Source organism: Acomys russatus, chromosome 12 (genome assembly GCF_903995435.1).
Source record: "Acomys russatus chromosome 12, mAcoRus1.1, whole genome shotgun sequence".
NCBI classification, from domain to species: domain Eukaryota; kingdom Metazoa; phylum Chordata; class Mammalia; order Rodentia; family Muridae; genus Acomys; species Acomys russatus.
This window is the reverse complement of record NC_067148.1, coordinates 38,532,563-38,559,949: the sequence shown is the minus strand read 5'-3', so window position 1 is coordinate 38,559,949 and position 27,387 is coordinate 38,532,563. Positions and strand designations below refer to the sequence as shown.

General features: G+C 38.7%; 1 protein-coding gene across 1 annotated transcript in view; it reads right to left on the bottom strand.

Annotated features, from left to right (window-relative positions):
* Gigyf2 (GRB10 interacting GYF protein 2) overlaps nucleotides 1-27,387 on the bottom strand; it is a 134,989-nt gene that overhangs the window by 32,759 nt on the left and 74,843 nt on the right. The window contains exons 9-19 of the mRNA XM_051154265.1: nucleotides 21,663-21,842; nucleotides 18,079-18,296; nucleotides 17,824-17,986; nucleotides 17,548-17,736; nucleotides 13,553-13,749; nucleotides 12,533-12,692; nucleotides 8,511-8,677; nucleotides 5,972-6,063; nucleotides 4,753-4,860; nucleotides 3,245-3,345; nucleotides 1,040-1,140 (exon numbers count right to left, since the gene is read on the bottom strand). Coding sequence (XP_051010222.1) covers nucleotides 1,040-1,140; nucleotides 3,245-3,345; nucleotides 4,753-4,860; nucleotides 5,972-6,063; nucleotides 8,511-8,677; nucleotides 12,533-12,692; nucleotides 13,553-13,749; nucleotides 17,548-17,736; nucleotides 17,824-17,986; nucleotides 18,079-18,296; nucleotides 21,663-21,842 — 1,676 coding nt within the window. The remainder of the gene's footprint in view (nucleotides 1-1,039; nucleotides 1,141-3,244; nucleotides 3,346-4,752; nucleotides 4,861-5,971; nucleotides 6,064-8,510; nucleotides 8,678-12,532; nucleotides 12,693-13,552; nucleotides 13,750-17,547; nucleotides 17,737-17,823; nucleotides 17,987-18,078; nucleotides 18,297-21,662; nucleotides 21,843-27,387) is intronic.

Here is a 27,387-nt window from a genome sequence, read left to right as displayed (position 1 = left end):
CAATTTAATTTTTTGTATCTTAAAACACATGCTGCAACATGGTAGTACATGCCTGTAATCCAAGTACTTGGGAAGCAGAGGCAGTTACCACCTCAAATTTGAGGCCCACTTGGTCTACAGAGTAACTTCCCAGACAATCAGGGTTGCAATAGTGAGATCATATCATAAACAAAACCAAACCTCTACTCATCTTGAGCTGCAATTTAATTTAGGAATTGCTGACTATCAAAGATGACTGTCACCACCTTCTAAGATGGGAAGCAGCCCATATACTCTTAACACCCTGTAAGTGTAACTGCCACTTTTATCCATCTCCCCCACTCACCACAGGACTGATAAACTACCAGAGAGACCACATTCTTACTGACATGTCCTCAGCACAAACATTAAGAACCCAAGAACTATGAAGAACTACATGCAGTCTCTCATTCGTTTACAGAGACAGCTCACCATGGACCTTTCCACACTCTGGGTTCTGTAAGGAGACAGCTACCCCTCAGGATATAAGATGCATTAAACTTGACTCTACTGGGGTGTTAGAATCGAGAAATCTTTAGAATCACACCATGTACTGGTATAGACATCCTCTTTTGGCAAGTTCTAAACCAAAATTCAAGACTGTTAGTTCCTCCAAGGTCTAATGATCATGCCCAACATTTCAGCGTCATACCTGAGGATGCTAGGAAATGACTATAAAGATTCAGTGCAGGAATGCAAGCCACTCATTTCAAATGTAATAAACACAGACATTTTCTAACAGTTTTCATGACAAATAATCATGCCACAAATAATTAAGTAAAATACACTTATGACTATAATCATTATTTAGTAACAGTACAAGCCAATTTTAACTGAGGTGTTCAGAGGTTTTTTGGGAGAAGAGGGAACCAAAAGATAGAATACAAATGTACTTATCCCAGCTAAGTAGAGGTAAACCAAAAAGAAAATAGGTAGCCAGAGGAAAAGAAAAAAATGAAATAAACAGAGCCTTGCATCCTGAAGCTGGAAGATGCACACTTGTGAAGAGTAAGTTTCAGACCTTTGCAGCTTTGGCCTTCTCTAGCTGCTGAAGCTGCTCCAAGGAAGGGCCTGGTGTCGTGGTGTCCAGGGGAAGATCCCATACACTACCACCTTCCCAAACTGCAAGGCAAAGACAAAACTGAGAAAGGTCACATAACCACAGGCATAATGAAAACAGCTGCTCCCTGAACCTAAAATGTGCTCTAGCATACTCCTTCTATGGGAGGAGTGTACAGGGTTGTCTTGCTACATAGTCCAAAACAGCCTTGAATGTGAGTTCTTCCTGCCTCAGCCTCCCAAATGCTGAGATTAAAGTATGTGCCACCAGGTGTCTGGCTGTTTTGCATTAAAAGAAATGAAGGCAACAGGTTCTCATCAATATTCTTTAATGTATTATGAAGAAAATGTATTAAGACACACTGTAGCATGAAGAATAAATTTCATCCTTGTAATGCTCTATACAGGCACCTGACAGAGAGCTGGTGTAGACAGGTACCCCATCTTTACAGATGAGCTAGTTTTAAAACTTCAAAAGGAATATGCACAACACAACTCCAATTCCAATGATACCAAATTCCACAGAGGACAGATTTCCAGTAGCCATGCAATCTCTTACTTCACACCAAGTAGAGAACCAGGTAGTTGCACACTATAAATGTATTAAATGTTACTCAACTGTTCTTCTGGTTATAAATTAAATTACATCTCTTTGCAAAGAGACTGTACAGGTCTTACATTATATTTGGTCTGGCAAAAGACAGCACAGGGCCAGATGTAGAAGTAAATATAAGAGTTCCAAGTCAAGCATGGTGATACATTTCTGTAATTCCAGTACTCTGGAAGTAGAGCTCAAAAGAGGATCGAGTTCAAAGCCAGACTTAGCTATACATTAAATCAAGGCTAACTGAAACTTGTCTCAAAGAAAAATAAAACATAACAAAGGCTTCTGAGTCTATTTTCTTATTGATAGTTAAGTTTATTGAAACTAATTCTCCATTTCCTTTTTTGTTGTACTAGAGATTTAACAGTCTTGCAAATGCTAGTATTTACCACTGAATTTACAGCCCCACATTACTCTATTTCTCTGCATACCTATTACAATCTATCTGTGCAAATTAAATACTGTGTATATAAAACCAATGGAGTATTTAAAAGGACCTGATTATATATGAACACTAAAGAATATTTTAAAACCCTAAGTGTAAATGAATACTAAAAAAAGAAAAATGAGGGCTGGCACGGTGACATGAGTTTGACTCCTAGGGCTTACAAAGTAGTAGAGAACCAACTCCCACAAGTTGTCCTAACCTTTAAGAATACACTGTGTTACCTGTGCCCACACAAACACATACACACCATGTACAACCACCCACATGTAAACAACAACAACATCATCATCATCACCATCTACACAGTAGAAAGTTTTGCTTTAATCTCTTTTCATCATCACCATCTACACAGTAGAAAGTTTTGCTTTAATCTCTTTTGAGAAGGTTTCAGAAGGAAGACACTAGGCCTTCTACTGCCATACTCTGTAGGGTCAATTCTAGAACTATATTTGATGGCTCATGAACTCTTTAAAAAATACTGTCAAAATTCATGGTTCATAAGAATTTAACGCCCAGGCGCTCTCTCTTATAAGCACTACCGGTTATTTAAACTTCCCACTTCTGTGTATTATACCTTAACAAATTGTTCCACCAATTATCAAGCTTTTTAAAATCTCAACTCCTAAGTTTTCTAATTTGATACAAATAAACAAAATCAGAGAATGAGTGAAGGTGTTCATTTAAAGTGGGTATCTCTCATGCTAAAATTTGACAACATCTACAAGGTTGGAGTTACTCATCTATAACTCCAACAGAGAAAACATCAGTACTTGGGTTTATTTCCACCCTACCCCACCCCCCACAACCTGGTAGAAGACATCAAAAACAAAAGATTTTTCAGGGCTCAAGATTTAGAAAAGTGGTACAGCCCTTACCTGGCACAGAAGGGTCTGGAGACTGATGTCAGAACACCCCACCCCAAATTCCGACTCACATAATTCAAACAATTTACATACTAAATGCTTCTACAAAGCTTTTTTGGAGCTACTAAATACAGAACGTCTTAAAATTTAATAATAATGAATCAAAACATCTAAAACATTTAAAAATTAATTACAAAGTTATTCATTCTAAATACCTTAAGTTGCACTACATAAGCAACATGACATTGTTACCTGCGGACTGTGAGGCTGCTGGCTGAAGCTCCCAGATAGAGCCAGTGTCTGGTACTGACACAGACCTAGTTACTGAGGGAATGATGTTCTGATCAGACATTCTGCAAAAGGGGGGAAAAAAATCAATGTGTTCCTGTCATTTGGAAAATAAGAGGGATTCCTACATTATTATCAGGTTGCAGGGTTATTTGGCTGAGAAATGCCATTGTGTTGTTGTTGTCTTGTTTTGTCTTTTGAGGTAAGATCCCAATATGTAGCCCTAACTAACATGTAACTCATTATACAGACCTAACAGGCCTCAAATTCAGAGATCTACATGTTTCTGCTTTTCAAGTACTAGACTCTATTTCACAATTGATGAAGCCAGGTGGTGGCGGCACACGCCTTTAATCCCAGCACTTGGGAGGCAGGCGGATCTCTGTGAGTTTGAGGTCAGCCTGGTCTACAAAGTGAGTCCAGGACAGTCAAGGCTACACAGAGAAACTCTGTCTCAAAAAAAATAAAAATAAAAATAATAAAAACAAAACAAAACAAAAAAATCAAAATTGATGAAAGCTGGGTGTGGTAGTACATGCCTCCAACCCGAGCTCTTGGCAGACAGGCAGATCTCTGAATTCATGGTTAGCCTGGTCTACATAGTGAGACCCTGTCTTAAAACAACAACGATACCCAAGAACTGCATTTCACTTCTGTCTTTTAGGTCTTCTATGTATCAGGTTAACTTAACTAAGCTCCCAGTATCTCAACAGTGCAGTTTGCTTATCTTTAAAATAGAGACCAAGCCAGGCATGGTGGTACACGCCTTAATCCCAGTACTTGGGAAGCAGAGGCAGGCAGATCTCTTGAGTGTCAGATGAGCTAAGGCTCACATGAGAAATGTGAAGCACTCTGATTCAGACAGACAGTATAGGCTTGGAACAGTAACTGCTGATATGGCTTCAGGAGCTGAGACCAACATCCTAAATGAAAACCAGAAGTAGAAGGAATTAAAGAATGCCTCCATAATTGCTTTGCCCATAGACTTGCCTTAAAGGTTTGGGGATCCTAATAAATTATGACTCTGTACTGCCTTATCAATCATCTTTTTCAGCTATCAAAGGTAAAAGTGAAATTAAAATCCCAGTCTATGATCGTTTGTTACAGGTTCCCACATGTTCTCATCAATCTGTGACTGTCATTCAAAAAACTGTATATTCTACAAGTGCTTATCCCTCTAGCTAAATGTTTTCAAGTCATACTTGACAGGGTTTCTCTGTGTAGCATTGGCTGTCCTGGATTCGCTTTGTAGACCAGGCTACCTCTGGCTCCTAGAGTGCTGGGATTATAGGCATGCGGCATTGCATCCAGCTAATACTATTTTTATATACACCATAAAGACAAGTTTTGTAAACATATTCTGATGCTGAAACTCACACATGTACCAACATTTCTTTACTCTCTGTAATTCACATGTGCACACATATACATGCATGAGTACATAGAAATGACATAATGGAATGACTACCAACCTCATCTTCAGAGCCTGGAACTGCTGGATTAGAAGAGCCAACTGCTGCTGCTGCTGAGATGACAAAGCTGCTTTCTGCTGTTGAGCTAAAACCTGTGCATATTGTTGTCTTCAAAAGTTAAAAAAAAAAAAAAAGTATAACCTATCTACCCACATCTAGTTCAAATGACTAAAAAACTGAAAAACAGAGCCCAACTCATTTCCTCCCCAAGCACAAAATCAAATGTATTTTACAATTCTATATACTAATAGTAAAAAAAATCTTATGATTCACTCCAGAGAGGATTCATAGATGCCGTTTCTGAAGGAAAGATGCGTATGTATACATATACATATCAAACAAATGACATGCGATATACATATATATACACCTCATATCATAGAATGTCAAAAACTGGTGAACACCCACAAGATGGATCAGTACCAATCATTTCCCAGATTGTAACTGACAATAAGGAAAATTTCACATCTGTTTCCAAATGAACTCTGCAAAATAAAATCACTTCTACAAAAAGCCTCAAAGATTATGCTTCAGTGTGGAAATTTTTAGATAATATTTTCCACTAGCTCTGAAAATGTCTTCAGGTCTGCAGCTAACCCTTGTAATTTAACAGCAGTCACAGGCAATCTATAAACAGGTAAGTCAGTGATCCAATAACATTTTGCTTAAGATAAGCAGCAGGCCACCAATGCAAGACAGTGCCAACCCATATACCAGCGCAAATGCTCCTCCTCCTCCTCAAGCCCAGTACTCAGGAGACTAAAGCTGCAGAAACCTGAGTTTTAGGCAGTCAGGGCAATATAGCTAAATCCTATCTCAACAACAGCAGATATATAAAGCAAAGGGAGGTGAAGACCTTAGTGGATGGTCATCATTCTACACCATTACCAACAACCTAAGTTTTAATTTCTTCCCATCTTCTTCTCTATGTTTTTAATCTGTGCCCCTCAGAAAGTACATAGTTCTTAAAATAATTGTTGGCTCTTTCTTCAGCAACTAAAAACCCTGAAAAATTATAATCAGATGTCCTTTTCTACAATCTTCTAGCATTTAAACAGTTAAGACTAAAATTAGATCACAGTGGTCAACATGTCACTAGTAGGCTACTCAAGTATCACAGAAGCCTTGAGTTCTCACTATAAAAGGTGAGACTTGGGAGCAGACTCTATCTCAGGCTCCTCTGGTGCTGCAGTGCATCCTACTGCATCACGGTTCTTACTGTATTAAGAACTGCTGGTACTGGAGGTGCTGCATCTGGTATAAGGCAGTGAGTTCTTGCTGTCTGGTCAGGCGTTCCTGGTCCAGTTCTCCCTGAGAGAAAAGAGGTCAGAAAGAACCACCATGAAATAAAGGGCAATGAGCATACACACCTAACAAAGCACCTTTACTTTCTACTCCAATCTTTTGATCTTGAAACCCCTAAGTAACAACCCCATCATCTTTAAAAACTAAACAATGCCACCTAGTGGAATAAGGTGGTGTTTCTAGCACAAGTCACGAAGGGTCAGCATTGTCCTCCACTACTTGAAGCTGAATGCAATAATTATAACTGAGAAATTACCTAGTACTTCACATCTTAGTGGCTTGTTATAAAGATCATATTGAAATCAGAGAAACAGGACATTATAGAAAAGAGTAAAATGATCTCACAGCTGATGGGATGATAAGGAATTTCACAGTAGCACACAATCAGATCATAAAGCTAAGGTTCAAATATCTTTAAGATATTGAAAATATGGAGAAAAAAAACTTTCAGAACTACTCCCCCAAATTAGGTACTTCTACTGCTAGCAATACCCTCTAAATTGAAAGACAGGCTATAGTATTTCCTTTGTATTTCAAAATAATTTCAATAAGATGGCTGAAAGTTTAGTTTTGTAAAGTTAAAGGAGACAAAGAAAAATATGAGGTTTATAATAGTAAAAAACAAAAAAACCAAACCAAACCAAAACACAAAAAACCCTAATATACTAAACCTAGGCAAACCATGTTATGAACTTGTATCTTTCTTTCTTACATATTGATTATAGTTTGAAATAAAGCATATGACACACAATGTGCTAGGGCAGGAAGCATCCTAAATTCTGAGGCACTAGCAGTAAAGAAAGGTCTGTAGGTCCAGTCAACACTTCACATGGAAACCTGGGTTTTAAGTATACTGCTCAGCTCTCAGTGCTACTCAAGGCAGAGGTAGCAGCTAACAAGGAAGCAAACTTCCCAAAGGTTTCCCTGTGAATGGGTACAGACTGAGGCTTAGGTGCAGCTTCAACAGAAGAGGTATAGATTGTGGTTGGAGTTGGGAATAGACAAGGAATAAGGCCATGCCAAGAAACAAGTGAGCAGCTTTTAGCTCCTGACACATGAAAAGCATGTTTCAACTTCAAGACAGAAAATAAGGTTTAATCTTGTCATGTAAATTAAATCTACAAGGAATGATATACTATAATTTTTCTTGGAATTTAAAAGAAACAATACTCAAAAATAATGTATGAGTAATGGAGGAGGAAATATGATGGCCAGTGAGCCTGCCTACATAATTCTTTAATGACAGAGGCTGTAATATGACACTCATCACTACCTATCAAAAATCTACCATGGAAGTATGATTAGCAGCCCTCAAAAATAGTTGTATAAGTCAACAGTGGGCTACTGCAGAAATCCAATATTCACATTAAATTAAATATGATCATTTTATCAATGGACAAGCACTATTCGCTCCAACTTAAAAGACATAGAAAGTGTAGATAGACATATACGTAGAGACCTCCACTAGCAGCTCTATTGAGAAAGGACAGCCTCAAGAGAAAGTATTTCCCAGCTAAAGGTTTAGGCCTTCACCATGGTGGTGCACGCCATTTATTCCCAGCACTTGGGAGGCAGAGGCAGGTGGATCTCTGTTGAGTTTGAGGCCAGCCTGGCCTACAAAGCCAGTCCAGGATAGCCAGGACTCTGTTATACAGAGAAATCCTGTCTCGGGAGGGGAAAAAAAGGTGGTGGTGGTAATTTTATAAGCCAGGAAATAGGAAGGAAATGTCCATTCTACATAAAGAAAGTAAGAAATTGGCAGAGGCCAACCACCACATTGTAACATAGCAGATAAAAACTTTAACATGAGGGGCTGGAGAGATGGTTCAGTAGGTAAGAGCACTGTCTGCTCTTCCAGAGGTCCTGAGTTTAATTCCCAGCAACCACATGGTGGCTCACAACCATCTATACTAGAATCTGACGCCCTCTTCTAGCATACAGGTGTATATGCAGATAGAGCACTCATATAATCAACAAACAAACAAACAATTTGACATGAGCTTTGAAAGGAAAGAGCCAAACCATGAAGGACTAGGTCAGGGTAAGATACTGGTCTCATTCTTTATTTGCTAGAAAACTACTGACAATTTTTATATAGTGTACGTAAATGAATGCACAGTAAGTTTTGAAAAGGTCACAACTGTTCAGGATACAATTCTCCCATTCGAAAATGCCCATTATCATTTCAATTCCCTTCTATGAAACTATCGGGTTGGGTATGGTAGCTGGTGCCTATAATCCCAACAGCTCAGTAGGAAGAGGAGGACCACCACATGTTTGAAGCCAACCTGGTCTGCAGAGCAAGTTCCAGGATAGCCAGTTACACTGCAAAACTCAGTCTTGAAAAGAGAAAAGCGAAAGAGACACTACCATTCTGTCCTTCTTCACTGCAACCCTGGTTGCCATTCAAGAAGAAATAAGTATTCCTGTATCTATTGTAGGAAGACACTCACCATATGAGGAGGAGGAGCTGGGCCTGGAGAGAAAGGAACCCTTCCCCACATTTTCATGATATCACCAAGAGGCTGGAAGCTTTCATCACATGCTCTCTTCACCAGCAAAGACATTGTAAAATATCCCGCCTGAAACCATTCGGCCATCTCTTGATTATTAAAGGGGCCTAAAGACAAGGGCAGTAAGAATCTTGTCAGGCTTAAAAATAAATATATTCCCTAGGTCTCATGTTCATACAAATTTTTATAGAATATTAGCTTACCTCAGAGTGACAAATAGTTTTTTATTAGATGCAACAAAGGTAAATTTTGACATACGCCGTGTTTTGTCTGTTTCACAGAGCTGTTCATTCTCAGCAAGTGTTCTGCTGCTGAGTCTGATCCCTAAGCAAGCTCCACTTTTACTTTTACACCTCCCAAATTGTCACCAATGCTTTATGACTGTAGGCAACACAACTGTTTCATCCTCTACAACAACTCACGTCAGGAGGGTAAGGTAAACAGAAGAGCTGATCAACATGCACTTGCTCTCATCATTGTAACTCAACAGTGCTACACAAGCTCTCCAAGCTCTGCTAGAGACCAGCGATTGTAGGGCAAAAATAAATTTAAAAGAGCAAAAATCAACTGAACTAAACTAAATCTGGCCTTGAGGGAAAAAATGCACTCTTTAAAAGAAGAATGGAGTGCTTTAAAATAAAATCTATAGAATATATAGACTAATTCAGTATTTTTTAGACATTAAAAATGACTTTTAAATGTGAATGGGTGTTTTGCCTGTACAGCTGTCTGTGTACCACCTATGTGCCTGGTGTCCCCAGAGGCCAGAAAAGGGTGTGGGATCCTCCAGAACTCAAGTTACAAATGGTTCTGAGCCACTGTGTAGGTGCTAGGAGTTAATCCTGGGTTCTCTGGAAGAGCAATATTTTTTACTGTTGAGGCATTTATCCAGTAATCCCCTCCAATTTATTAAAATCAGGCATATATGTTCTTTGATCACCACAGACTCAAGATATATATCAACAACAGAATACTAACAGGAAAATCCCTAGCTTAGAATCTAAAACCACTTCCAGTTAATTTATGGGTAGTGTACACACACACACACACACACACACGTACATTCCACATGCACTGAATAAACCACAACTAAGTTAACTTTACTTCTGGAACACAAGAATGGTTCATTCAAATTCTGGAAAACTCATCAATCTGCTGAATATATATAGGTGCATGCTTCAGGTCTTGGTGGGGAAGGATATCAATATTTCATGCCACATTATATACGGCATATGATTATTTCAGTTGGTGCAGAAATGTTTAACAATACCCTTTCATATTAAGGGGGGGGGGTGGCATGTTCACTTTGGCAGCACACATACTAAAAAGATTAGCATGACCTCAGCTTGAGGATGACACCCAGATTTGTGAAGCATTCTCTATGTTTTTTTCTGACCTTCACATATGCCAAAGGATTAAAATAAAAGGCACTAAGAAGGGGGAAAAAAAAGAAGAAGAAGAAGATGGGGAAGAAAGACAGGGAAGAAAGAGGGTGGATGGAGGCAAGTAATGATGCTTACCACTAAACCTGACAACTTGAGGAAGATCTCTGGTAACTACGTAGTAGAACAGAAGCAACACTTGCAAGTTGTCCTCTGACTTCCACATCATGTGTGCCCATACACATTCACTCATGTACACATATATGTATGCACACACGCACACATATAAAACAGATGGCTCGGCAGTTAAAACAATTATTGTTCTGGCAAAAGATGCAGGTTTGGGTTCCAACACCACATGGCAGCTTACAAACACCTGGTAAACATGTATATATCCACACACACAATTGAAAATAATAATTTAAAAATTAAATATGCATAAGAAGATAAATCTAAGGCAACCAAGATGGCTCAGTAAGTACAGGCATTTAAACCTGGTGACCTAATTCCACCCTAGGAACTCAAGGAAAAGTGGAAAGAGAAAACTAACTCCATGGAATTATGCTCTGGCTTCACACATCATGTAAATACATAGACAGTGATAATAAATAATAAGCTTTTAAAAAATAAGGCTCGACTACCAGATACAAATAACCATGCCTAACAGAATGATTTTGTCTGTTGGCTTTATTATTTCTAGCTACTTAGGAAGGGTGAGGCAGGGGCCTTCAGTCCAGAAGTGTGAAATCAGTGTCAATAATACAAGACACCATCTTGAAAAGGGGGAGGGAGGTTGAGAAAAGAAAAAACTCCACTAGACATAAACACAAGTAAAGATGCTCAACACACCAATCAGAACTACAGAAACCATAAGGGGAACCAGGTTTGGGGGAAGACATCTATAATCCCAACACTCATATGGCTAAGTCAGGAGGACTAAGAGTTGGAGGACACGATGGATTATATAACAAGAACTTCTACCCACCCCCCCAAAAACCCTAAATATAATCAGATTTCCTAATAACTACAAAGTAAATGACAAAAGCTAGCGAGGATGCAGGCAAGCAGTTAAACAGAGTTTCCATACAGTCTAGAAGCAGATGTGGTAGAGCATGTCTACACTGCTAGCATTCAGGAGGCTGAGAGACAGACAGAAGCTCAAGAGTTCAAGATAGATCTGAGCTACACACAGGCAGGTACCATTACACACTTGCTAGAATGACTTAAGAACAAAAACCACAAAAGCTAACATCATCAAATTCTGGTAAAGAAATAGAGAAACAATAATGTAAACATTGTTAGAGGTCATATAGAATAGTTCAGAAACTCTGGAAAGCAGTTCAAAAACTAAAGATGCAACTGCCATTTGATCTAGTACTTACACTCGTGGGCACTTATACTTTAGGGAATGACATACTTTCAAATACTGCCTATAAATGTTTTGTTTGTAGCAGCCAAAAAACTTAAACCACCCAAATGTCCTTCATAAGACAAATGGTTAAATATGCTACTGACATACATTTGATATCCAGTATGACTCAGTAATGCAAGGAAGCAAAGTACTGACACATGAAGCCACCTGGATGAATCTCAAGGATGCACTAAATGGACAGAGCTACCCACACCAAACATTGTATGTTGTATGATTCTACTTATATAACATTCCTAAACTGCTAAAGTATAAAAATATAAAATAGATTGGTATTTACCACAGATAAACAAAGGAGTGGTTAGCAACATTGCCACTAAAAAACAAAGATTCTGAATCTCAACTGTGTTGATGTCAACAAACTGGATGTTTTGCCACTGAGTAAAAACAGGATGAAGGACAATTGTGTGTGAAACTACAATTATCCCAAATAATATAAGTTTAATTAAAATATACATATATACATAGCCCTGTTCTTAGGTATCTTAACATTATACTTGGATGCTAACAATGAACAAATATATAGAAGACCAGGCAGTGGTGACTCCTATGAAGAAGAGTAAGACAGGATAAGGGGACTGGAAGTGGGAGCTGCTAACAAGCTGGAGCCATCACAGGGTATACTGAGTAAGTGCTGTGCTAAAACTGACACTAACATACCAACAACCAGTTCATGTGCTAAACATTTTTAAAGCAGTAATGAATCTACACATATTCTTTACAGCATTCTCTCCTCTAACTTATTCAAATCTTTTAAGAGATTCATTTGTAATACTGCAGTCTTTTCTTAGTTATTTTCGTAATTGTTGCTTATACCAAGCGTGCTTTATGAAATCATTTAAGGTTCTCCACCACTTGCTGCCTCCATCACTTTCTGCTGGTCCGGCTATAGAAACACAGAGATGACGAGTACGATACTCGCCTTTTACCCAGCTGGATGTGTGGGGCTCACATAGTGCACTAAGCATTTTGCTGTCACCACTGCCATTTTAGTCTCATCACTCTCTGTGTCTATTTTTTTTCTTCTTTGTATTTATAAAGTCTGTTGACTTTGTTTTCTATTGTGCAAACTGACTGAACAAATCCCTTCGCAGGAGGTTCTGAGAGTAACACAGATACTTCAGTATTTAAAATGAAAATGGGCCGCTTACCTTGGATTTCTCCCTGAGGATCTTTGTAATACCACTTTTGCATTGCTTCATGCATCAGTGGAATCGACACTCCTTTAGCTCTGTGCTCTTGCAGTTTTGATGTCAATCTTTCGTCATCTAGTGCACTGTCTTGGAGATAAGCCACCATCTTCTCAGCTTGCTAGTAACAGAAGATAAAAGGATAGAAGAAACAAATAATCCTGAATTAATATTATAAGGCTAATAATAATCATCTCTGGGTTTTGGCCACTTGATTTATGAAAGACACTATGCAAGGAACAACTAATAACCTAATCTCATTTTATAGGAGAAAAATATTATGTATCAAAGACCCAATGTAATCCAACTAGACTGAAATACAAACTGGTATGAATCAAAGCCCAGGCTCCAAATAAGGTTTTAAAATATGATGCTGGCCCACTCTAGTTTGCACTAACCTTCATGTTTGAGTAGAGATATTAATAGAACACATGACTCAATTAATAAAATTACAAATACGTTATTCTACAAGTTTCACTAATATATCACTAACCCTTCCTTCTCTGTTTCCTGTCTCTAATCATACTAGCCTAAGGAAAGAGAAACTCTTATAGGAAGCCAACTCATCATTTACATGTGACAGTGTCCCACACAATTTCAGGGAACTACAGATATGAAGAAAAATGTAACACAAGAAGGCTTTTAACCATCTTCACTGCTGTACTTGGAGTAAAAAGCACAGGAGACACAGGGACCAGCCACAGCTGCTTGTAGTCACCATTTTTAGCATTCCATTAACATCCAAAAGGAAAAGAAAAGAAAACAGCTAAGGGCAGTCTCAGAAGAACAAAAAATAACCTGACATAATGACTACTACATAGCAGAAACTTAAAAGCATGAAATGATCTGAAGACAATTACTCACACAAACATTAAATAACCAAACAAATTTTCCAGTACTTAAAATCTAGAGCATTAAACTTCTGTACTGGTATACTCATGTGAGGGCTTGAGAGGAGACAACAGAGTAACATGGTTCTACCTGTTCCAAGTGCTTGAGGCCCTCTTCATCATCTGGCTCTATGGAAACGCTGTCCATGCCAGGAGCTTCAACGGCTGCTGTCTCAACTGGCCGTGAGGCAGAACTAGGAGTGGGAACAGGAGGTGGAAGGATGAGGAGAGGAGAAGTTGGGTCTGGAGGAAGCTGTGTTGAAGGTTGCTGGGAGGCAGGCACAGTTTCTAAAAGGAAAGAACATGATAAAGTTCTTAGAAATCCGGAGACTTCTCAAAGTTAACTCTACATTATTCAGTTGAGCAGTCTGTGGTACAGGCCCAAACAGAGACATCAATCCTGAAGCTACTTTTTATTGAAAACTATAGTATTTCTCTCTAGAATGACAGACAAGTATAAAAGTCCCTAAAGGGTTTTCCTACCTGGGTCACTACAGCACCTATCCAGTAGTAGCAACAGTTGGTCTAATTCACATTTTTTGGTTTTACCAGACAGGGTTTCCTCTGTATAACAGTCCTGGCTGTCCTGGAACGTGCTTTGTAGACCAGGCTGGCCTTGAACTCACAGAAATCCACCTGCCTCTTCCTTCCCAATGCTGGGACTAAAGGCATGTACCACCACTGCACGGCTCCAATTTGCTCTTTATAATGCCTCTAAATACTAAAAGACATTAAGATACTCAAAGCTTTTCAATGACATGTAATCGCATCAAAATGTTTATGAAAAGCACCTGATAATCCTAAGTACCTACGTTCAAGTGATAATATAGTGCATGTTTTAAGAGCCTCAACAGTACAGGGTATCTTTAAGTCTAAAAACTGTTAAAATAGGTTCTGCCTTGATTCTTTTGTTTGGTTGGTTTTGGTTTTTTAAGACCTCACTCTGGACCAGGCTGGCCCCAGACTGAACAAACCACATGTCTCTGCTTCCTAGTGCTAGTATTAAAAGTGTGAGCCACCATGACCTAGTTTAAATTATTTTTAATTAATTTTTCTTTTTAAATTTTATATGAATTGGTATTCTACCTGCACTCATGTCTATGTGAGGATACCGTATCTTCCAGAACTGGGGTTACAAACAGTTGTGAGTTGCCATGTGGGTGCTAGGAATTGAGCCCTGGTTCTCTAGAAAAGCAGCCAGTGCTCTTAACCACTGAGTCATCTCTCTAACCCTTGCTTTGGTTCCTAGTTCTAAATTCTCAGCACGTAGGCTCCTAAAGTAAGCACAAGAGACAATGCAACTAAATCAAAATGCAGTTTCTCCTTTAAAACCCTGGCTGTTCTGTTCAATCACAAAGAGCCTCTTCGATCAAGCATTGCCAAATTTTTCTAAAGTTCCATTTTACCAGTGCTCACCAGTGACACACAACTGCCAGATCCAAAGGCTTTCCTTCTCTTGCCATCACTAGCTAATCTCTACAGCAGCTAACACTGTCAAGCTGAATGCTCTCCTTCCTGTACTCTACCTTGTATGCTCTCAAGGTCATTCTCTGGTTCCTACCCTACAACCAGGAATTACCCAAGGTTCTGTTTTTAATCCTCTTTCTGTTTCTTATTTTTTGAGGCAGTCTTACTCATCAGCCAATGCTGGCCTCTAACTTTTGATCCTCCTGCCCCCACTTCCCAACTGCTGGGATTATAGGCCTGTGCTACCACAAAGGACCCAGCTAGAACTTCAGCTTATTACCTCCCTGGCACTAAAGTACTCTCATCCAGGTACAGTTCCCTCATTTATAACTTTTTCTGGTCAACTCTCAATCTCTTTCACATTTCACAGCCAATGTGAAAACTGAATTTAACCATTCCTCTTTCAAATGGGCTCTTCAACTTCCTCTGGTTCCCTGGTACCTAACCTTCTGATCCCCCTTAGCTATTATCTCTGCCTCTTTTCCACCCTGATATATAATCCATAACTAACGTCTGTCAATTTCTAATTCAAATCTCATCTGCCACTACCTCACTGTACATGTGCACTGCCTATTTCACTGTCTGCTCAGAAGTTCAGCAGGTCACATAATAGAACGTGTGTCATAAGATACCCTCACAAGCTTTCAAATCCAAGTTCCAACCATATTTTCAACCAACCTGTTTAGCACACATAGTGCCCCCTTTTTTTTTTTTTTTTTTAAGGGTGGGGGTAGCCTGAGGGGAAAGCGAGATGGCTCAATGTTTTGGTAGTGCTTGCTAGCTAAATCTAACAATCTAAGCTCAATTTCTAGAACCTATATGGTAAAATGGAAGAAGTCATTTTTGGCAGGTAGCCTCTAATTTCTACTTGTTGGTACATTTGTGTATGTAAGCATATTGGGGGGGGGGTGGCAGCTAGGGGAGGAGAAATAAATATAGTAAAAAAAATTTTAAGGCAGCAGAGGCATTTTATTCTTGTCTATAACTCAATCAGTCCCATTTTCTCACTCTACTTTTATCATTTCCTAGTACTACAACATTCTCTCGATTAATTCAGCTTTATACCTCCAAATTCTACTTCCTATGCCAAGGTTTTCATTGAAGACTGCCTAGGCTCCTGAACCATCCCAAGGGTCTGCTTAAGAGTAAAGTCTTATTTTCCTCTGGGTTCTTGATAAGCACTTGACTTAACTCTAGACAAAAAATCTGAAGTGTTATTCTTTAATACATTTCTATTACGTGTTGGCAAAATATACATATCTAAACTGAACTCAATTTCCACGAATAAAATGTTTACTCTGCTCTTGGGCACAAAACCACCAAGAAACAACTACTATGAATCAAACAGGTCTCAAGAGGCAAATATCTTCCCTCAGATGAGAAGTTACTAGCAGATGACAGCAGCTGGGGAAAGAGTTGTTTTCTTCTATGACTGCTCGGAGATCACGCATGCTCCACAGAATGCCTTCATGTGTATGTGCACATGAGCAGACTTAACTGGTCTTAGTGGGTTATTTAAATAAAAAAGATATGAGACAGGGAGGGAGATGTGTTAGGGAAGGTCCAGAGGAAACTGGAATGGGTTGGAAGGGAAAGAGAGGTAGATATAATCTAGATACTTTGTATATATAAATTAAATTTTTTAAAAAAGTATAAGTCCCACAGCACAGATACACACATGCAAATATTTCTTAATTTGTTCAAGACATAAAAGATTAAAAACAAAATTTTGGTACAGGTCCTCAATATATTAGTCTAATATAGAAGAGAGGGCGAGGGGGAAGATGATGCCCAATTTTTATAATATTGTTTTGTTAGGTATATACTTACAACATTGCTATGTTAATCATATAACAGTGCTGGTTACTAAGAAACAGAAGATAACATTAACTAGGAGGGAACAAAGTTTCAGTTATATAGAGAAGCACAAACAAAACTTAGGGCACAAATCATGGCCTAAAATGTTTCATGATGCAGGAGATAAAGTGGCTGATGCTGAAATTGCAAGGGAGCCACAGGCTAGATCCCACAAGGCTAGCAGAACGTTACCATGGGTAGACGCCTGTGGTGACTGAGTCAAACAGTTCTTCAACATCAGCCATTACAATACAATGTTGAAGTAGTCAGAAGAATAATCATAGAAATACAGCACAATGGTGCTTTTAAGATGTATGAGTCGCTCAAACAAATATAGTTAACACCAGTGAAGATGTGTGAAGACTTGTAAAAGTAATGATAGGCTTCCAGACTGGTCCAGGTGCTCTTTCTGCTCCCTTGGGACAATGGCATTTTGGTGTGAGTTTGATGATACTAGAAGGAAGGCAACTGTCTGTATCCAACCAATGATCCTAAACAAACATGCAAGCGCAATCAAGAGAGCTACACCACCTTAAAAAGTGAAGCTCTTATCTCCACTCTTGCAGACTTTAACTCTGTTTTCATGAATTTTGATTCGGAGAAATGAGGAAACCAACATTAGATTGCATTTACTGGTAAAGATACCTATTCCATTCATTCATCCCCTGGAAACAGTTCCATGAAGTTAAGTTAAAAGCTATGATACCAGTCAACACTGGCCTCAGCAAAATCCCATTTTAGCATCCTCTCATAAATACATACCATCCCCTCTGCTGGGGACCTTGGTTGGGAGACTGTTTTCTGCCCGACTCTCTTCTTCAGCCTTTTCCATTTGTTCAGCTTTGGGTTCATCTTTCCCCTCAAACTGTGGTACTTCTTGAGGCTGATGATCTGGAGGTGTACCTGGTCTAGCAGATGACAATGACGTTTGGGGTGCTTCCTCACTGGCTTCTGGAACACAAAGTAATAATAAATGAATTTAGAAAGGTTTTTGTTTCAAGGGGGGGCAGGGTCCAGGAAGACAAAAATGGGCCTCACCGGCTCCTACTCTGTCTGATTTTTCTCCCTCTCTCCTATCTGTCTTATCAGGTTCTTTGGCCTCCTCATTATGGCTGCTGTCAGAGTCAGAGCGCTCCTCTCCCTCCTCCACAGGTCGAAAGTCCATCTCCTGCTCTTCGGGAATAGGTTCTTTCTGTACTTTCTGCAGCAAGAAAATAAAAGCGGGGGTTAACAGCATATTTGGCTTTGGTGTAAGGTCAGAACGTATCATAGCATTTAAAACAGACTTCTTACTTTTAGAGAAAGAAATGCTCCAGATGAGTCAAACGTGCCCATTTCTTCTTCAGCATCCTCTAAACACCATTCTGGCAAGCTATCCCTGTCGTCATCTATGCTCCCACTGCCGGAGCGCACCCGTCGGTAACCCCGCTCATCATCTCTATCTCGAAAATCAAACTCAAACCTCCGGCGGCGCTCCATGTGTTCCCGCCAGCCTGTGGAACGAGGGCCATCTGAATTGAGGAGGAGGAAGGATAGAAACCTTAGGAAAGGTTTATGACAGTATTTGAAAAAGAAAATCATAGATAGGAAGTGAAGACAACTACAACTAAGAGCCCATTGTAATGGATCAACCTCCTAAAGAGAAAATTAGGTGAACTGAGTTCAGACCATTTGCTGCCACTAAGTGACAGCAGTATTTACCTTCACAATATCATGGCATGTTAACAGTCAAACTTTTCAAGATACATTTGGAACAAAGCCCACTGAAAGGATACTTTACTCAAAGTATGCACTTTAAATAACTAGGCAATCAATGAGCACTGATTAATTACTTGTGTGACCTAATCCTAAGGAAGACTTAAAACACTGGCTATCTTTCTAATTGAAGTTCATGCCTTCTCTTTGGTAGGTACTAAAGCAGCTCCTTTCTTCCCACAAAAATTATATCAGCTCCATGTCAAACTATCATATCAAACTCACTGTGCCTAATTACTAGGACTAAGTTCTCATTTATTATTCTGAGCAACACCAAAAATTCATGAAATTACACATAGATGGATTATGATGCAAATGGCATCATTTGGCAAATCTCTTAATTTCTGACAACAGATGTAGCTGGCGCAGTAGCTAGCACAGTGGCACAGCAGAGCTGTCCAGTTCTGCATCCTATGCTGCTTTCCCACAGTACTGCATTCCCTCCCCTTCCACTTTCCTCGGCTCTTCTTCCTGTTGAACACCTCCAGGGGCATTCCTAAATCCACCCCAGCATATTATTTACTGAATCTACTTTCCAACAGACAAAGACTGCCTGCTCAAAGTGCTTTTCTAAAGCAGAAGTGCTCCCCTGGTTTCTCTGTGCAGCCTTGGCTGTCCTGAACTCACTTTGTAGACCAGGCTGGCCTCGAACTCACAGAAATTCCCTTGCCTCTGCCTCCCTGGGTACTGGGATTATAGGTGTGTGCCACCGCACCCAGCAGAAAAAGAGAAAGAGAAGTCCCTGCTACATTTGTCCAACCCACATCTAAAAGTGTCATTTAAGAAGAAGAAGAAGAAGAAGAAGAAGAAGAAGAAGAAGAAGAAGAAGAAGAAGAAGAAGAAGAAGAAGAAGGAGAAGAAGTTGTTTTTGACTGTATAGATTTTGTAGTCTTGACTCTTGTTTTAAAGATGCTGGAGAGAAATGAGGCCAAAGTGAAATGCTTTTACTCCTGTGCCCAAATTTGCTACAACTAATAATCTAAAAAATACTGTGGAAAACATGAAGATGCCAAATACAGAAACCTAGGATGTTCAAAAAAGACAGATCTCCCCATATGGAAAACCTTTACTATCTGCTGTTTAAATGTAAGCCTAGAGCCATTACTCAAAAGGAGTCTTGATGATCAAATGTTAGATTCCAGAGTCGGCTGTCCACCGCTATCATTTCTAAACAGTCTAAGTATGCACACTGATAGGAATCTATCCTTCTAGGCACTGAGCTCCTGTTTCCCTCTTACTGAGTTTCCTAAGTTCATCTCCCAGAGTGGAGGCTCCCTGTTCTCTGAACCCTATCTCTAGCTATATCCAGCTATGAGCCCTGCTTTAATAAAACTACATCCTGAAAACTGTCTTACCAAGACTGAGTAAAATTTTGCTAATGAAACAAAATGTAGCAAATGAAGCAGGCAACTCATGAAGACTGACCACAGCTTAATGGTCTTTACAGCTAGAATAAAGTGAGGCATTTTTAGAAATAAATCATCTAAAATATGGTATTTAAAATTTTATTCCAATTCTAATAAAAAGATAACTATAATCTAAGGGGTAAAAGTTAACCTATCACAACTAAGCAATCAAACTAGACTTTCAATATGCTAGGCTTTGAAGCAAATTTATTAAAAAAAAAAAGTTTTTTTAAGATGTATTTTATCCCCTAAAACATCTTTAAAAAAAAACATGGACAAGGGGAGCAGGAGTGGATTGTGAGGCTGACAACAAAACTAATATGAAAGACAAACGAAGCAGAAAGATTCAGAAAAGGTGAGGGGAACACTAGATGACCACATTCGAAGCTTTGGGGAGGACAACAGGAGAAGGTGACACTAAACATTGACCTAACTCCCCTTAACAAACTCAATATCATACACTTGGTCTCAGAAGCACTGTTGACCTTCCAAAACATTCACCTTGTTTGTTTTTGACCAGCTGGAATTTCTCTTCTCCTTCAGCCCAGATTCTGTCCATTCTTCACTGAATGCTTGTTGGGAACATAAGTCTACAGCCCTTCTCCTTACAGGCAAGCTCAGCACAAGATGCTGCAATGCCTTGGAGAGAATTATGACATGTGGTTGCGTAGGATACAGACTGATGAGAACTGCCTAGATTCTATGATATAAACAATGACCACTAATGACAGAAAACCTGACCAAGAGGCAGCTGTGAGGAGCTGATATAATCATCAGACTTTTATCTCAAGGTTAATTTCATTATGTTTCTATCTACATACCACATTGTAGCAAACTATAGCCTGCTGCTGTGTTTAAGACTAGGCTAGAGGTTTGGCTACCACCTTGACTCTAAAAAGAATTCCTTACATTGGTATAGTACTCACTACCAAGGTAAGCGTCTCCTGGCACACAGCTGATACTATGCTTCGTGGGCAGACACGCATTTCTACCTTTGTGACCCCGTGGTTCAAGTCATCTGAGCATCATGAGGATAGAGGCAGGAGCTCAGGGGAAAAGGAGCTTCACAAAGCACTAGTGTCTTCAGTTATTGCCATAGCTAATGCCCAAGGATCATTTGAAACATTAAGAATCCAAAAGAAGAACTTAGAAATGTACTGATCATTGCTACTCTTGCTCCCTTTTCTAAGGTCAAGAGGACAAAAGAATAAGCTTGTGATTATTTGTGACCAGGGTTTAAAGTTTATTCTTCAAATAAGCACCCCATCATATTTTTTAGGGGAGAAGAGAAGAATAATCCTTTCTTGTTCAAAAGAAATAGCCATGAAGACAACACACTTCCCTAACATATATACATTTGTAAGTTTATTTCTTAAATATCCCCTATTATATTTTAAAGAATGCTACAGATAGATTAAAAGGTTAAGAGGTAGACAAACTGAATGAAATCCTCCCTCATGATTGCAGACGCAGGCAGGTGCTTTCTATTAAACTATACTATTTGCCCCAGGAAACTAGGAAAGTGATCTCAATCAACTGAGTCCATGTGCCGAGGAAATGTTGTGTTGAATGTTTTTGGTAGGAATAAGATTGGTTTGTGACAGCATACATGATTACTTTAAAACAAAACAAAACTATTTTTCTTTTCCATTAAATCCCAAACATTTTAGCAAGCTCTCATTTCAGTCCCTTGGCTTTATACAATACAACTCTTACCAGGACTGTGAGGTCGCCACCTCTCTCCATCCCTTCTTGATCCAGCTAATCGCCAACCTCCATCTTCATCTTCTCCATTTTGTTCCTCTCTAAAGATTCGCCAGTTTTCACTTTCTGACCGTATAAATTCATGCTTTCTCCCCACAGATGTTGGTCCACTTTCCTCAAAATTTGGTCTCCCTATAAACAAGATAAAATATGGTAAGTTAATATGAGTTCTTACCAGTAAAGACTTTGAAAAAGTAGTATTTCAAATCAAACTTTCCTTATATCTGTTCTTTTCAATGTGCAAAAGTATTAGTAAAACACACACACACACACACACACACACAAATATTACACTTTTTCCTAAAGCTGAATGTTCAAAGATTTGACAATTATTTTTTAAACAAAGGATAGAATGAACAATTAAAAGGCATTCAATGAGGAGGAGGTAGAGAGATGGCTCACAGGCTAATAAGGGCACTTGCTGCTCTCGCAGATACATACATGCAACCAAAACACTCATAATACACAAATAATAAAAGAAATCCTTTACCAAAAAGACAGACAATTAATATTCAACCAATCTTCCATCTACATAAGAACTCAGAAGAGTCATCATTAGTTTCTTATAAAAACTTCCCCAAACTGCCCATGTATACATTAAATCATGTATATATAATTACAGCACACATATACCCTGCGGATGTTATAACACAGTGTTTTTGTTTTTTGTTGTTTTGTTTTGTTTTGAGACAGGGTCTCCCTGTGTAGCACTGGCTGTCCTGGACTTACTTTGTAGACCAGGCTGGCCTTGACTCACAGCGATCCGCCTGCTTCTGCCTCCAGACAATGGTGCATCTTGCCAATCTTCCCCTATTGGCATATAACTTTTTAAAAACCAACTGGCATGGGTGACTCTCCCAAATCAGGATATGTATACATTTCAACCACTTTTAGTGGAAGGAAGGAAGGAAGGAAGGAAGGAAGGAAGGAAGGAAGGAAGGAAGGAAGGAAGGAAGGAAATTCAACAGTGAAAGCTGTGCATTGTAAAAATCCCATTTCCTCAGCAATATAAGAATATGACAAATTGAATTTTTGGACAAAATTCAAAGCTATGTTGTCTAGCAATGTCTTAAGAGTTACATTAATGATCTTAAAAATTGTAGGCAAAGTAAACTAAACTGGCACTTTAAAAGAAGATAATTCTCATTTATGCAAAAATTCTTTAATTTCATACTGTATTTGCTAACATATAACTCCTAACATCTTAACAAAAATTTCACATTAGTTAAAAATGAAGAACACTGCACTTAGGGAGGCAGAGGCAAGGGAATCTCTTTGTGTTTGAAGTCAGCCTGGTCTACAAAGTGAATCCAGGACAGCCAAGGCTATACAGAGAAACCCTGTCTTAAAAAATAAAAAATAAAAAATGAAGAACACTGAAACCCTCAGACTGCAACAGTTATGGTACACATTCTCTTGGTGATAAATCCTTTAATTAAACCAAAATAAAAAGTTTAAAGAAAAACATATCTAGCAGGGAAACTCCTGTTTCTAGTTATCCTATATTACATTTTATACATACTAAGATTTAACATGCTGTTTGCCCACAGAGTTTTTTGACTGTTGGCAGGTATTATTCTAGTTAAATAATAAAATACACCTTAGGATCAGATCAGAGTGGCTAAATGGTTCAATGGGTAAAGGCACTTGTCATTAAACCTGATGATATGAGTTTGACTCCTAGGGACCCAAATGGTGGAAGGAGAGAACTAACCTCCACAAATTGCCATCTGACTTACACACACACACAATGAGAAAGACAGACAGAGAGAAATAGAGACAGACAGACAAACAGTGAGACTTGAAATGTAATTTTTAAAAACTTATAGAAGGGAGAAAGGACAGCATCTGCTAGGAAAAACACTACTAGCCTTCTACTATGGTCAACAGCTTCCAGGGACCCCAATAATCCCTAGCTGCTGGCAACCATGTAGTACTCTTCCCTTAAAGGTAAGCGGAACTTACTGCTAAAAAATAAAATATACCTGCAAATAACAAAGATGTCACATTCTCAATCTAAAGTTTTTTTGTTTGTTTTGTTTTGTTTTGGAGACAGGGCCTCACTATGTAACTCTGGGTGGTCTGGAAGTCACTATGTACACCAGCCTGGCCTGCCTCTACCTTTATCAGCACAGGGATTAAATCTGTGTGTCACCATGCCTGAATCTAAAACGTAAAAGGCCTCTGTCCTCAAGCATCTTCACAGTACAAAGTCCTGAGGCTCTTCCCTTCCAGAACTGCAAGACTAAAAGTGGTTCCAATCCCCAAAAGAATCCTAAAATGACTAGAGAGTAGGCAGACAATTTTACTGCTGTCCAACAAGATACTAGAGTCCAAGCCACCTAGCCAATAAATGAAGCAATTCCTTGACTTCTTGTCTACAAAAGCAGAGAAAAATAAACGGCTGTCATTCATTCAGGGCATGGTAGCACAAACTAGTCCATAATCAGGAGGTAAAGCAAGATGAATCAGGAATTCACCTACAGTCTGAAACCAGCCTGGGGAAAACAAGACCTTAACTCAAAACTCATTCAGCTAAGTTCTGGTATCATCTATATTAAACAGTCAAAACCCAAATACTCACTTAACTGATTTAATTTTCCAATCTGAGAACACTGAGGCTCAACAAGTAACCCACGAGAATTGTCCAGAATCACACATCATTATTAAATAGCATGGCAGAATTCAAATGTTAATCTCCTCATCATCAAACAGAAATGTACAGCGCCCTGAGCTGAAGTTAGAGAGTCAAGGGCAGACACACACTCCTTCCTTGCATTAAAGATCTCTCAAGCTCTCCTGCTTAGATGGTCAATATCCTTTACAAAACGTTTCCTATATGGCTTCACTAAAATAGTAGCTACCCTTACAAAAGAAAAAGTTAGAAGAAAAAACCTTTAATATTTTCAAATATGAATAGCATTGATAACTTTACCAAGCTGCAAATGCTATACAGCTGTGAGAACACCAGTGCTATTCACAGATGGCTGAATTAATGGAGCCAGTTACTTTCATCTTCTGCTTTTCCACATGAGTATTTAAGAGCAGTGACCATATCAAAGGAAACAATACAGCACTAACGGCAAAATCTAGAACTCAACAGAATGAACTATTAAGAGGCGTTATTAAATAAAAATTAAATTCACTAAAATACTAATAATTCTACAATCTTAAGCCGGAAGGCTGAAACAAGACTGGTAAAAAGCTCAAGGCAATCTGAGCTATACTATTCAGTGAGATGGGAGTGAGAGAAAGAGGGAACAAGAACAAAACTAGGCCAGGGTTTAATGTCCAGTAAAAATACACACACATGGGGGGGGGGGGGGGGAGAAACACTGTCACGGAAATAAATCTACTCTTCAATTGCTTTACAGCCCCGGTTTTTGCTTCTGAAAGCAAACATTTCTCTATGATCTTCTAGTAATGGCAACAGATCAATTATGTCTTGACATTCCTCATTTGAGGGGACTGTGTCTGATATGAAACCACCTGAATTTACATGAGCACTAGCAAATCACTAACAGCTCAAATTTTAGTTATTAGGTGGCTACTACTACAAAACAATTTCTAAAAACTGTGATATACTTTTTTACATGTCAAATATTACATATAAATAATAGTAATAGAAAGGCTTCAAATATGAATTATTGGTAAACCAAGGAAACCAAGAATGACAATAGTCCTACAATCCCATATCCAACCTTCAGGACTCAATCATTTTCAGAAGAAAAGGGTGAAAAAGGCTAAAGGACTTGTACTAATAGTCTTCACTCTCTCCTGCTTTGCTCTTCAAAAAACAAAAACAAACAAAATCCTTTTTAATTAAAGTTCAACATCCTTAGGTAGATATGTGACAAATATGTAATTAACTGAGTTTTAATCAAGCAACTGTGTAAAATCAACCTTGGTTAAAAACTAAAGCAACCTTTAATCCCAGCACTTGGGAGGCAGAGGCAGGCGGATCGCTGGGAGTTCGAGGCCAGCCTGGTCTACAAAGTGAGTCCAGGACAGTCAAGGCTACACAGAGAAACCTTGTCTCAGAAGGAAAAAACAAACCAACCAACCAACTAACAAACCCAGAAACAAAACAAAATCAAAAAATTTTACACACTCCCCCACCAGCACTTTCAAATCTATCCTGATTTCTTAATTTTGCCTTTTTGAACTTTTTTTCTTAAACTAGGGAGTGGGGTGCGCATACACCAAAATCCACATGTGTTGGGGTCTGAGGATAACTTTAAGTTGGTTCTCTCCTTTCATCTTTACATGGATTCAGGGGACTCAGCAAGGGTTACCAGACTTAAACAGCAAACACCGTTACCCACTGAGCTCTGTCGCCAGCACTGAACTTCTTTATAAAAGTGGAGTATTAATGTGCCTCTGAAAAATAGCTTGTTCTTTTACAACAGTGTACAAGATCTCACTCTATAAGTAATGTATTGCTCTTAAACTGTTGACATCTAGGTTGTTTCCTGCCTTTTGTTATTATGATATGTATATTTATGTGTATTCTTACATACAAATTTTGGTGAGCAAGTGTTTCTTTAGGTACACATCATATACAGCTTTTGTGATTACTATCATATATTTTCCCAAAGGAATGGTATTACTTTGTCATTTGGTTGTTTTACTCAAACCTCAGGTAAAAGTTAACATGACTGACATCTCTTCCATAAACAAACGTAATTAGGTGCACAGGATTACAAAAACAGGCTTGAACATAACACCTGCCCTCTAGGCCACAGACCAGGGATATACATGGAAATAAAGGACCTGATACATTATAGTTGATACAATGCACCGATATAGTTCACCTGATCATCTTAATAACCACAGGAGATTAGGTTAAACCTCACCATCTCTATTGTTCCTCTTCGGAAAGGGATACCTGTGGGGTGGTTTCCCAAGATCACATAGCTGAGTCATGAATCAGAAATAGCACCTCAGCCTGCAACCTCTAACTCATCTCTACGACATTACTCTCAGTGGTTTACTCACAACTAAGCCAGTCAGAAGCAGCCAGAACTTCTAGTAAATTAAATAGGAAGAGAAAGATCTAGAATTTAAGCTTGCCAAGCTCCAAAAGGACTATTGATGATACAAATTAGGGGTGGCTTGTCAACATGCATAGGCAGAAGTAAGCTTATTTCAGTATTTCCATAGGAATAATTTCAAAATATTTATTTCTGAAAAAAAAAATTGGTTAGGACTACCTTCTTCAATAGTGTTGTTTTAGAAGTTAATTTAAGAAGAAAAATCTGGCTTCAAACAATACCAAAAATATATTTACAATTGTTACTTACTAAAATGACACTAAATGAAGAACTGCACTAACAGCTTGGAATTCTTTTTAATTTAATTACAGTAGGTATCTGGTTGTATAAATTTGGGTGGAAATATCAAAGAGATTCATTTGTATAATCTAGTTTTAAAAGAATTATAGACCTATGTGTCCTTTTTTCTGTTTGTTTGTTTAGTTTTCAAGACAGGATTTCTCTGTGTAGTCCAGGCTATCCTGGAACTCAAAGATACACCTGCCTTTGCCTTCAGAGAGCTGGGAGTAAAGGCATGAACCATCATGCTTGGTAGATTTGTATACTCTTGATAAAAGTTAAATGACAAACATCAAAGTTATTCACAAAGAGTTTAAAAGATGCTATCTTATTCTCTTTTCATG